Here is a 12,880-nt window from a genome sequence, read left to right as displayed (position 1 = left end):
ATCATTTTTATTTTTAATTCCACTCTGCTGGCTCTTCTTCACCCACTTCCAAAACAACTATTTGCTTCCATCAAAATCATTCTGCTTTGTCTAGCCCTTTTAATCTTAACTATTCCATTTTCTCTTTAACCACATTTTGCAATTATTTTTTCTATATAATAAACATTATACAATATCTCTCTCTCTTTTTTGTAGCATTCTCTTATATGCATTTTCTAAATCACAGCTTATTTTATTTCATGATTTCACCAAGCTGCCTTTTTCAAATATTCCACCAAATATCCCACCAGCATAATTCCACCTTTTTTTGCATTCTTTAATATAATTTATTTTACTATGTCCCAAGAAGCTCATGCATTTAATTTCCTTAATTTTCTGTTTCTTCTCTCAGGAGATTCAACTAACATTTATTCATACAGGATTTTAATTTATCTTCTGGCAGTCATTCCACTTAACCAACAAAAAACGTCTGTCTTTTATTCAGAACCTATAATTATGCTTCTTTGCTTCACTAATATCTCAATTCTTATCATAAACACTGACCTATATATATTTAGTTTTATATTTATTCCTTGGCTGTGTATTCATTTCAACACTTACACATAAAACACATGTTTGACACAGACCTCTGTAATAAAGTATTGCATTTATTGGACTTCATAATCTTACGTCCAATAATCTGTTGACAATGATGTTAAGATTTACTATATCATCCTTTTCCTGGATGCCCGCAAACTAAAGCACCCCTCTAAACTCTGCTTGGACGTACACTTCTGAATGCCATTTTGTCTCTCAGCTATAATGACACGATTCCCAGAAATTGTTGAAGGAATTGCTATAACTTTCAGTGGAATATTGACAGAATCTGCAGAATCCTAGCCAGTCAGCTACCTAGACTATCAAGCTTCTATATATTCAACTTAATTGCCTTTCTTGACACGGCAGCAGTGGTGGGATACGACTGGTACGCCCGTTCCGTTCCGGTGATCCGGAGGGCCCACACACCCGCCTGCTCTCCTAACCGCTATTTGGGACGATTGGGGCTTTCGTGCATGAAGTGTACGGCGCCTGCGTGACGCTCCGCCAAGCAGCTGGAGCGTTGCAGGTGGTAAATACGCACGCGTGCACTGTGCACGTGCTGCGCGCATTCACGTGGTGGACGCCGGGCCCCGTTGCAACGTACCGGTTGCAACCGGATCCGGAACCCACCACTGCATGGCAGTATCAGTAACACTTTGAAAATAATACCAGAAGTCAATATAGATTTGTGGAAAATGAATTTTGTCCAAATATCTTGATTTCATTTTTAAAAGCAGACTTAATAGACCCTAGTGATACTGTAAACATAATATATCTTGATTTTGGTACACTAAATCATAAACAGATCTTCATCAAACTGAAATTGAGAAGAACTGAATATGGTATCACAAGGGTCAATCCTAGGCTCTGTACTATTCAAAATGTTTATTAACTAATTTGATGAAGGAGGAAATGTTGAACAAATCTACAGAAGACAGAAAACTGGTTAGGGCTTGGTTAAAGAAATGGCCTGAAAATAACAGAAAAATGCAAAATTCTTCACTTAGGAAACAGAAATTAAATGTACCAACACTGAATGGCAGATACCTGGCTGGCAACAGTATTTGCAATACTGAACTTGGAATACCAACTTATTATAATCCACCAAGAATTGACAAAGCAATGTAGTTGCGTGTGAGGAAAATTCAACGTTAGATGACATTAATCAAAGTATACTTTTTTACACGGCAGGAAATGATATTATTATCTGAAATCTGACTCTCAAGGATTGTACGTAGTAAATGGGCACCACAGTTACAAACCAATTCAGGTAATTAGGATGATCGAGGGATTAAAAACCTCAGGCCCTCAGTAGAAGGAAGATTCTAGGAACGGCTAGCTCTGAGAAGGCATGGGGGTAGGGATGGAATGGGACAGCAGTCTTCAAATACCGGGAAGGAAATCATACCCAATTATTGCTGCCCGTGCTATAGTATTCCAAAATGCAGGATATGGAATAATACGTGGAAATTGTAGGATCGCAGATTCCTACTGAATGTAAGAAAACGCTCTAAGATCAACAGGACTCCAACAGTGGAACCAATTACCCAAAGAAGGGGTGATTATCCAACCTTAAGTCTTCAAATAGAGGCTGGGTAGCCATCTGTTGAAGATGCATTAATGTGGATCCTGCAAAGAGTAAAGACTTCACGCCTCACTAGCTCCTTCTAAGTTTACGGTTCTACAATCGTTTCGTAAATCAGCTGATGCTGAACGGAAAAAATTGTCACAAATAAATACAAAGAGTCCAATCGAAACATTCAGCATACAACAACGCCAGAAATTATTAATTGTTCCATTCCAAGCAATTTAGGTGATCAGATACCATCAATAACAAACTCAAGACAACTATTTCTTTGTGGTCTTTTAAAAACTTAGTGCAGCCCCGATTAAAACATCTGCTTTTAAAAAGAGAAGTTTTCCCAATTCCAATTTGTGACATTATCTTCAGGCAGCCAGCTCAAAGATATAATGCAACATTTCAGGGAAACACCACACTTGGGAAAACGATACGATCAACTACAAAATCAAGTTTCAAATCAGCACCAGTCTCAAATAATAACCGGCAACTATTCTAAACCAGGGAAAGGCTGTACTACCCCCTCCCCTGCCCCTCTACTTTGTGACAATCCAACCCAACACACTCACACACAGAGAGAGCCCCCTCCGCTCACACCGATAAATTTGGCAGCGTAACTGCAAAATTCAGAGTTTTGTACCAATCTGAGATTTTTAAAACACGGACTTGAAATACGTCCAACTATACGCCAATGTGATTTTAAACAACACAGATAGCACGGGAAAAACAAAATCTTGTAAGACCAAAGAACGCAAATAATTATTTGGTAGCTCTTGCTCTACTTCCCAAACTATTGTGTAGCCCTTGGCCACCTCTGCTCTAGATCTTAGATAACTAAATCATTCTTATTCTGATATATTTTGAAATTTAGTTATTTAAATGAGAGCTGCAAAAATAAATGCCTTTTAAGTTTTGCGTTCACAGAGCATTTGAATAAAACTGCAAACCATTCCCCAGTTTACGTGACCCCCACATACTTTTGCCATGGCTCCTGCCTGGCCTGTGTGCCCTGTTATTTGAGGAGACACCTGCGTCAAGGTCTCTGCCAGCACATTGCTTGTATTTCCCTGTATGGTTGGGACAGAATACTGCAATCCGGCACCTCGGCCTCTTCCAGTAGTCCCAAGGGAACCATTCATTACCTGCCCTTGTCCTTGTTGGCTCTGATTCATTAAAGTGTGGCCAGAGTTATTGTTGTGAAGACCTGGATGACCCTGGTTGAAGCCAGCGTTCATACATATCCCAGAACCTGCCTGGGAGGTTGCTGGACTGCTTGTCACCATTCCCACTTGTTTCTGTGCTTGAGAATTCAGGCCTGGAGTGGCTGAGGTGTTGGGCCCAGGTGTGCTGGCTGCTTGCTTGGCCAGGCTTGAAACACCAACGTCTGCCTGATTTAATGAACTCTTGCCCATCACATTCAAGTTGCCAATATTCACGCTATTCGGTTGTGTCGGGACTTGGCTATTGATGCTCTGCTGGAGAGGGCTACCGGAGTTCACATTCCCAATTCCTTGGTTAAGAGAAGAGCCACCGCCTCCCCTCAGAAGTTCAGAAAGTTGTTTGTGTTTAGAAGCTGCATCTGGAACAATGTTTCCGCTGCTGTTTACAAGGTTCAGCTCTCCATTGGGGATCAGTTCATCAGGAAGATCGTTTTCCAAATCAAAGAAAGTTCCAAAATCTGTAAAGTTAACAGAAGTTTGTGTAAGAAAAAAAAAGAATAAAGAACTACTATATATTAATATTTCTTTTAAAAACTCACTACAGCATAAAGCAAAAGTAATGAAATTAAACAAAGAATAACAGTAAATTAAACGACTCAAAAACATTTTATCATTTGTTTTCCTATACAAAGTATCGCTTTAACATTTAGAAAACGATTCCTCCGATTAGAAATCCACGAACAGAAAAATACGCTGAAGAACATGAACTGCATCGCCATGGTTTTAAAAATCTCAAACAATAATGTAATCAATAGAGACGCAAACGAGACCAGCTAGTTCAGCGTATTCCTAAATTTGTAATAGCAATAAAGGGTTCTGCTATCGTAAGGAAACTAAATTTGTTTAAACTCAAAACCCTAAAGCAAAAGCTAAAGTGTAAAAACCATTCAGATTCTCACATCATTAGCACAGCTATCGTCTTTAAAACTTAAAAACATGTTTGAGTTTTCAAACATATAACTACGGTTTAAGGATATCCCAAAAGGCGCACTTTTCAAATGACAACTGGACTTTTTCTTGAAGAAGTTTCCATTTCTCGAAGAAGTCTTCAAGTTTGAAAAAAACATGTTTTGGCACAACCCTAACCTGGATGATTGAGAACCTTCACAGACAAATGGTTTAGGGATGGCGATTATGTTTGCGGGCAGTGGAATGGGGGAAGAGATGCTTCAAAAATAAACAATTGTAGCATATGGTTTATGCAGATTGTACTGTATTACAATTAGCAATGCATTCTCAAAACTTTACTTCTAAGCTTCCCGTAAACTGCATCAGTTAGGCCGAACACAGTAGTAAACTGTAGTTTACCAACAATCAGAAAAACAAATAGTTCACCTCTGGGCCTGAACAACTCATTTAAGTTTTATACATAGGGACATGAAAATACGAGACACGTATATCGTATGTTGCTATCTAAATCTGAAGGTGACAAACTTTTCTAACAAGTATGTAATATACATCAAAATGTTTTCAAAATTAAGTAGACAACCGCGTAATGTAATTTTGCTAATACAGTATTTCATTTATTGTGCTTATTTGAAAGACTGTCTTTTCATGTTATATTTACCAACCCACTACAACAGGGAGACAGGGTCCCTCCCACCCCAATTAAGAAAGTCCAGCTAGTGAGACTAAGAGGAAGGGCCTTTTATATATATAGGGGCTCCCTCCCTGCATTTTATAGCATAATTGAATTAATTGAAATTGCTGAAATATGCAATAATTTTGAAGCCACATTATAGCTAAGCACCTCTCTGAGTTTATGTTGTACCGCTGTGCATCAAAGAAAGAGGCTTTCGAGCTTTCCACAACTTCAACAACCTCGTAATCAGACCCAGCTAAAAGCCCTAGATGAGGGAATCGCTGAGTGTCGGGAAGCCCACTCACTTCAGTCAACATAAATACTTCCAGAAGACAACCCCAATTCTAGTTCACAACGGGAGATCACGGAAACGTTTCGGCTTTTGTAAAGAAGCGCCGGGCGACGGGGGTGGTGGCGGCATTTTGACATGTCCGGCACCAAGGAACGTCCAAAGGAAAGGCGAAGGGCCGGGGCTGCCGCTAAAGGTTCCTCTGCCCGGCACAATGCGCCGCCCGGGAACCCAGCTTGGCAGAAACCGGTGAGCGTGTGGAGCGGCACCTTCCAGCCCCCCCCCCCGGTTCCTCTTGCCCGATCTCTCGGGACTCGCGACTACGGCCCCCATTTCAGAGCCGCTGCCCCGCGGCCTCGGGCAACGAGCAGCGGAACAAAAAACCCAGAGCCGAGGGCCTCCCCGCCCGACAGGCCGGCAGGCTCGGCTCACCTGTGGTGTCGGAGGCAGAGAAGCCGGGCGAGCTGAGCTTGGCCCGCTTGGCGTTGGGCGGCCCGTCCAGCAAGTTCTCCGCCATGGCCGGCCGCGGCCTCGGTTTCCCCCGCGGCTCCGCGCTCTGCCGGCCGCGGCTTCCTCCTCCGCCGCCGCCGCCGCCTCCTCCGCGTCGTTCTCCCGCTCGCCGCCGTGGCGGGGCTGGCCGAGAGGCTGGGCCGCCCTCCTTTCCTCAGCGCTTCACCACCGGCCGCCCCCGCCGCTGCGCGGCCCCCATCTCGGCGGCCGCCACGGGCGGCAGCAGCAGCAGCGGGACTCGCGGTGGCGGCGGCGGAAGCGCGGCGGCGCCCCTCCCCCTCGCGCAGTGCCCGGATGGCGCCCGCGCCCCCTCCCTCCTCCTCCTCCTCCCTCCGTCAGGCAGGCGGTCAGTCGCAGCGGACGCCGTTCTCCCCGTCCTCCGCCGGCCCGCCGCGCCTTCGGGGCCCAACGTCCCCACGGGGAACGGGCACGGCGGGGCTCACGCCGCTGGACCGGACCGGACCGGGGCGGGCGGGCGGCGGCGGCCCGCGGTACTGGCAGCGCCTCCTGGAGGGACCCGGCGGCCGAGGCGCAAAAGGGCCCGTCCGTGCGGCGTCAGCGGCCCCGCGGCGGCTTCCCCGCGGCCCGGCTCCCGCCCTGGCCCGGCCCGCCTCCCGCCCGCGACGCTCTCCGGCTCCGCGACAAGATGGCGGCTGTTGATTCCTCAATTAAAAAAAAAAGTTTTTTCTCTTCTCTTTTCCACAGACAAAGGGGCGGGGCCGGGCGTGCGCGCTCGCCTCATTGCGCACGGCGCATCCCTCTCGCTCCGCCGCCGCCGCCGGAAAAGCACGAGCGCAGCCGAAGCTTCCCCGGCCGCTCGGTCCGCTTGTCTGCGCCTCCCGCGAGCCCCGCCGAGAAGGCTGCCGGGAACGCGCAAGGCGCTTTCCCCTCTGGGAGTCGGTTCGTGCGCGTCCCCGGGGAATCTCCCTTCACCCCTGTTTCCTGTCACGGGTTTCGGACCCCTATGCTCCCGTCGGGGCTACGGAAAGAAACCCAGGTCCCGCTTTGAGCCGCAGCCGCGAGTGGGGCCTCCCCTCCCCGGTTGCCCTCCCCCTGACCCAGCAGCCCCTCCTCTGGGTCACCCCAGCAAGGCTGGCGAACCGTCCTTCCCGCGGCTGGCCGGCGCAGCCTCTCCGGATTCCTGCGTTCCTCCTGCGCTTCCAAGGGGGCGGGGGCGCACTGCAGGTAGGCCTGGGCTCCAGTCCCCGTTGGAAGCCTTGGCGGCCCTGGAAGGAGGGCGTTCCAGGCGCTCCCGCGGCCCCGCTGTCAGGATTCCTGGGTTTTCCACCTACGGAACCGGCGAGGAGGGCAGCAGGACCTGGCCAGCCGTCCCTGCGGGGCGAGGGTCTCGCTTGGGAAGGAGGACTGGGAGCGCTGGGATTTCTGTCGCTAAGCGAGGCGTTCATGGGATTACGTCCCCCTTTACAACGGTGGGGCTCCGTGACAGAAATTCTGGTCCAAAGGATCGTAGTCTGAGGATTACTGTAGTCGGAAGGGAAGGATAGGAGTGTGGCCGTCTGCCGGTGCTGAGGCCCTGTAGGTTGGATGGCCCTGCTTCTTTTTCCCCAGGCTCTAGCTTGGGTACTCAAACCCTGGACCGGGCCCTGTTTCACACAGGCCTCCTCCACCAACTTTGTATCATTTGGAAACCGGGTAAATAATATTTTTACCATCCTAACGCAGATCAATATGGGTTGAAGAGCATGTCTTGAATGGATCTATGTCAGCCGTCCCTAACCTTTCCGGCTTGGTGGATTGGGGGGGGAGGGAACGGTTCTGTGTGAGCCGCAGGTTCCTGTGTGCAGCTCCATTTGTGCGAGTGGCAGGCACAAGCACCCACCGCTCAAGCAAATGGAGTGGGCCCACCACCGCTCACGTGAACGGAGCTAAGCACATGCGTGTACTCACCTGCCGCTTGGCGGGGCCCAGTTCCGAACTGGCCAGGGGTAATGGACCTCTAGTCTATTTCACTTACTCCCAGATGTAACTCCCAGATGTTGTCTCTACATCGGGTATGACTTTCAACCAGCTGCTTATCCATCTAACGGTAGCATAAATCAAGGCGCATTTTGCCTTATTTAATTTAATCTATTAACATTTGTTACAGTAGTGCCGGGCACTTAGCCGACATCCTACATTTACATTAAAAAATTATTTTGTTCCTAAGACCTTCAAGAAGACTCACCCATTTCCATATCCAGTGTACAGGCAGTCCTCGACTTATGACAATCGAAGCCCCAATTTCTGGAGGTACGCAAGACTCAAAAAAGGATCACAAGAGCCTGGCATAAACACACGGCAGTCACCAAACATCCCAATTTTGATTACATGACCACGGGGATGCCATAAGAGTCTGAAAAGTCCTAGACCGAGGTAATTTGTGTGTAAGTAAATGGTCAGTAAACGAAGGGTTGTAAGTCACGGTGTTACAACCTGGGAGGGGAGGGGGAGACGGACCGGGTGCAACAATTAGCCAACAGGAAAAGGAACTATTTACCGAAGCATAGAGGGGAAAAAAGGGAAAAATGCTTTGTAAGCATAATTGTTTTATTGTTTAGGAGAAAACAAAACGAAGGGAACCCCATTCGGGAAACTTCCACTTAGGGTTAGGATGAGCTCTCCATGAATTTGCAGAGCAAAATGTTCCTCTTCTGGGTGCAAAAAAGTTGATTTTTAAAAGCAGCAAGAAATACCATTTTTAAGCATGAAATTCCACCCCAAATCTCATCCCTTCATCCGTTTTTGAATTTGGGCTGAAAAAAATTTGGCCTCCCATCCACTCATTTTTCTGAATGGTCGTAGAATCGTCCTCTGGGCGCAGAAAGCTTGATTTTTTAAAAACAGCAAGAAATACCATTTTTAAGCATGAAATTCCACCCGGAATCAAGTCCCCTCATGGGTTTTTCAATTTGGGCACAAAAAAAATTTGGCCTCCAAAGCACCCCTTTTTCTGACGTTTTCCTCCTCTGGGTACAAAAAGCTTGATTTTTTAAAAACAGCAAGAAATACAGGTGAAACTCGGAAAATTAGAATATCGTGCAAACGTTCATTTATTTCAGTAATGCAACTTTCAAAGGTGAAACTAACGAGATAGACTCACTCCATGCAAAGCAAGATAGTTCAAGCCGCGATGTGTCATCATTGCGACGATTAAGGGTTACAGCTCCCGAAAATTCCAAATCCACCATCTCAGAAAATTAGAATATTACACGCAATCACTAAAACAAGAATCGTACATAGAACAATATCATACCTCTGAAAAGCATATGTACTCCGTACTTGGTTTGGGCCCATTTTGCAGCAATTCGTGCGTCAACGCGGCGTGGCACGGAAGCTATCAGCCCGCGGCCCCGCTGAGGCGTTACAGAAGACCAGGACGTTTCAAGAGCGGCCTTCAGCACTTCCGCATCGTTCGATCTCACGTGTCTCATCTTTCTCTTGGCAAAGCCCCATAGATTCTCTACGGGGTTCAGGCGAGGCGAGTTTGCCAGCCAATCAAGCACAGTAACCCACGGTAATCGAAGCAGGTTTTGGTGCTTTGGGCAGCGCGGGCAGGTGCCAGGTCCCGCTGGAAAATGACGTCAGCATCCCCACGAAGCTGGTCTGCGGAAGGAAGCAGGAAGAGCTCCAAAATCTCCCGGTAGACGGCCGCGTCGACCCTGGACTTAACGAAGCACAGCGGACCAACACCAGCAGATGACACGGCTCCCCAAATCAACACAGACCGTGGAAACTTCACACCGGACTTCACCGGACTTCAAGAATCTTGCAGCATGTGCCTCTCCATTCTTCCTCCTTACTCTGGGTCCTCGGTTTCCAAATGAGATGCAAAAGTTGCTCTTATCAGAAAAGAGCCCAGGCAAGATGCTTCCGACGTCGTTTGTCATTCAGGAGCGGCTTGACAAGAGGAATACGACATTGGAAGCCCACGTCCAGGATCCGTTTGCGCGTGGTCGCTGTCGATGCACCGGCTCCAGCCTCAGTCCACTCCTCGTGAAAGCCCCCAACCCTTTTGAACAGCCTTTTCCTGACAATCCTCTCCAGGCTGCGGTCATCCCTGCCACTCGTGTACTTTTTTCTTCCACAGTTTTCCCTTCCACATCACTTTCTATTAACGCGCTTCGATACAGCACTTTGGGAACATCCAACTTCTTTTGCAATGACCTTTGGAGGCTTTCAAAGCAAGTATAGCAGCCGCCCAACGGCGTTTTTAGGTTAATATCCTTTATTATTAAAACTTTTGTAACAGGCCATCCTAGGCCTTAACTCGGTTTAGGGTTTTCGAAACAGGATTTCTTTTCGCGTTCCTTCATCGCAGCAAACACGCCTTCCGTAAACCCCTTAATACGAATAAGGTTTTAATAACGTACAGGATAATCACCTTAAAATCCTATTTAAAAGGTCGGTGTCTTTTCGCGGCCGCAATTCTCGCTTCGCTCACAGGATGGCACGGTTTTCCGTCCCATAGCATTTACATCGAGGCCATCGTAGCCTTTTCTTTTCTTTTTTTTTAAACAAAACTTTATTGGTTTTTAAAACAAAATATTTAAGGAAAGGGGTAATGGACATTTTGACAGTTACATTTTGCAGGAAATGGCCCTCCCCCCCATTCTCATAACTTTTATTTACTAATACATTGATTTGTTATTACTAAGTACTATTTTGTCAGCAATAAACTTTTATCTTAAGATAATTTCAATCATTTTATATCACACAGATTTTCAAGTTCATTTTTGTGATCTGAGTTTTCTCAATGTTGCCTCTCCTCCCCCCCCCCTGGCAGGTGCCTTCAAAGTCAGACAGCACTGAGGCAGAAGAACAGCTGGAGCCCGTTCCCGACGTGCGCACGCACAGCTGCCAGGAGAAGGGAACAGGTAAAGAAGGGGGGTGGACTCGGGAATAAGGCCACAGGCGGACCACGAAGGGCCACTCTCATAGGGAATAAAAGAGGAGCCGTTTTAGCCTCCTGAATAAACTCGGTCGGTCTTCCCTGCATTCTTTGTAGAGTCTCATCCTCCTTTTTTAATGCTTGTCTCTCTGTTGGACAGATCCAGGCTTTACTAGAGCAAGCACAGTGCTTTGGTAGCGGCCCGGACGTCTTCCGTCTACGTGACGTACCACACCTTCCGCCCGCTCACTTACGGAGAACCGGCACTCTCGAAATCCGAGTCGCAGGCTCCGCGTCGGAAGGATAGCTGGGATATTTTGATCCGCAAACGCCGACCAAGCCTGAGAGAAACGGACGGCGGAGACGACATCCGGGTTCGGATGACCAAGAAAAAGAGAAAAGAATTCATACGAAAGATTTATTCCATTTTTGACCAGAAAGCCGTATTGTCCAATTGGAAATGCTTCCCCCCTCCCCCCGTTTTTCTCACAGATATAAAATTTATTCCAAAGCATAGCAACGTAGTTGGACAAGGGAAACAAGAGACCCTTTCGCTCACTCATGACAGAGAAAAAGGGCGCGGAAAGAGCGCAGAGGCCTGGCCGGCCAGAGACTCCTTCTACGGGTATAGGATTGTATTGTATTTGCGCATAACCTTCCCGGAGCCGAGCGCCTCCCACGGAAGAATAGCCGAGCAGGGGTGGGATCGGTTTAACGACCAGCTCACCGCTCGCACAATTCAGAGAATACTTACCTTTCGGAACGCCGCTTGGGAAGGAAAATAGCCGACGCACGGCAATCCACCGTGCCGCGGGACTCAGCTGAGAAAATACAGGTAGGCGGAGGGGAGGGGCAGGTCACGGTTCGAACCTGTCAAATTCCACCCCCCCCTGCTTGCGAGGGTTAGAAGCACCAGCTTCAGGTACGGTAGGACGCATCCATCGGACCAGCAGGCAGTCCCCGGGAGGCCGGGAAGCCAGGCAGGGGGCAGGCTACCCCGGACTTGCTCGGCGTCAACCCCGAAGCGATTCTGGCGGAGACCACCTCGCAGGCTTCAGGGTGGCTACAGGGCAGAAGAACGGGCGGGGAGGGGTGGGAAATACATAGCTGGGTTTTTATAGTCAAAAGCGGAGTAAAAAAGCGGAGCGGAGCAAGCAAGCAGACACCCGGCACTTCGATGGGACCATGGGGGAAAAGCGGGGAAGTTTCACTCGACATTAGCTGAAAACGGCAGGAACTTTCAGAGCCGGTTTTCACCACTCGTACCAATTTCACGTATCCAATAAACCTTTCGAAGGATCTACCCATCTCGGAATTCCGCTTTCCACGGGTGCATTAATCGGAGCGTTGACACACGGGACAACGCAAGAACAAGGCGACTGGGTGTTTTGCACCAACGGGCAGCAATGTTCCCTCTAATTTTTTTTCAGTGTGAGCAGAAAAGTATAGTGTTTGAGCGGCACATTTTCATGCCTGAGCAGCACCTGAATTTTTTTCAAGGTGTCATCTAAGAAAACAACGAAATTTGTATTATTTGAAACTCAAAGGTTATGTTTATTCAAGGTACCCGCTTAATTAAAAGTGTTATATAGTATCACTTAACAACGCTCCTGCTTAGCAACCAAAATGTTGGGTCAGAAACTCTGTCATTTGAAGCACGTAAGTCTTAAAGCTGTCAAGTTGCAAGATCCTGGCACCACTAACCGTTTAGAGAAAAAAAAACCAGGGTCTTCAAACCCGACAGCTTGAAGACTTGTGGACTTCAACTCTTAGAATTCCTCCTCTAGTCCTGTTGGCTCAGGAACTCTGGCATTGAAGCACGTAAATCTTAAAGCTGTCAAGTTGCAAGATCCTGACACCACTAACCCTTTAGAAAAAAAAACCCCAGGGTCTTCAAACTTGACAGCTTGAAGACTTGTGGACTTCAACTCCCAGAATTCCTCCTCCAGTCATGTTTCGGCAACGTCATCTGCACGGATCTGCTCCATCTTCGTTTTTTTTCACAGGGGGCAGGGCTGCCGCTGAAGATGCTGATGAGCCCCTGCGGCCCTGCCCCCACCAGAATAGACAAAAAATATTAATTCAACGGAAAAGTACTCATTTAAATAATAATTAACAGGCACGTAAGCATAATTACAATATAAAACGTTACAAATGTATTACGCATATATCATATTTTAGTGTATTATCGTTGCAATGAATAAAATATTTCTTTTATTTACGATTTTCCCCC

General features: G+C 47.5%; 2 protein-coding genes across 4 annotated transcripts in view; one reads left to right on the top strand and one right to left on the bottom strand.

Annotated features, from left to right (window-relative positions):
* LOC309382384 (CREB-binding protein-like) overlaps positions 1–5,932 on the bottom strand; it is a 22,889-nt gene extending 16,957 nt beyond the window's left edge. The window contains exons 1-2 of one of the 3 annotated variants that reach the window (XM_081971900.1): positions 5,682–5,932; positions 3,136–3,836 (exon numbers count right to left, since the gene is read on the bottom strand). In XM_081971900.1, coding sequence (XP_081828026.1) covers positions 3,136–3,836; positions 5,682–5,766 — 786 coding nt within the window. In that variant the 5' untranslated portion in view covers positions 5,767–5,932. The remainder of the gene's footprint in view (positions 1–3,135; positions 3,837–5,681) is intronic. The other 2 variants (XM_081971901.1, XM_081971902.1) reach the window with 2 other exon arrangements.
* On the top strand, positions 5,765–12,880 carry LOC309382385 (uncharacterized protein; the record flags this gene model as incomplete). Its single annotated transcript, XM_081971903.1, has 4 exons — positions 5,765–6,944; positions 7,927–8,132; positions 10,543–10,633; positions 10,808–12,880. The coding sequence occupies 2 exons, from the start codon at positions 5,765–5,767 to the stop codon at positions 7,983–7,985; spliced, it is 1,239 nt and encodes a 412-aa protein (XP_081828029.1). The 3' UTR covers positions 7,986–8,132; positions 10,543–10,633; positions 10,808–12,880.

This window comes from Natrix helvetica (genome assembly GCF_964273705.1).
Source record: "Natrix helvetica genome assembly, contig: HAP1_SCAFFOLD_304, whole genome shotgun sequence".
Classification (NCBI taxonomy): Eukaryota; Metazoa; Chordata; class Lepidosauria; order Squamata; family Natricidae; genus Natrix; species Natrix helvetica.
Note: the sequence above shows the minus strand (reverse complement) of the source record. Positions and strands in the feature narration are given on the sequence as shown.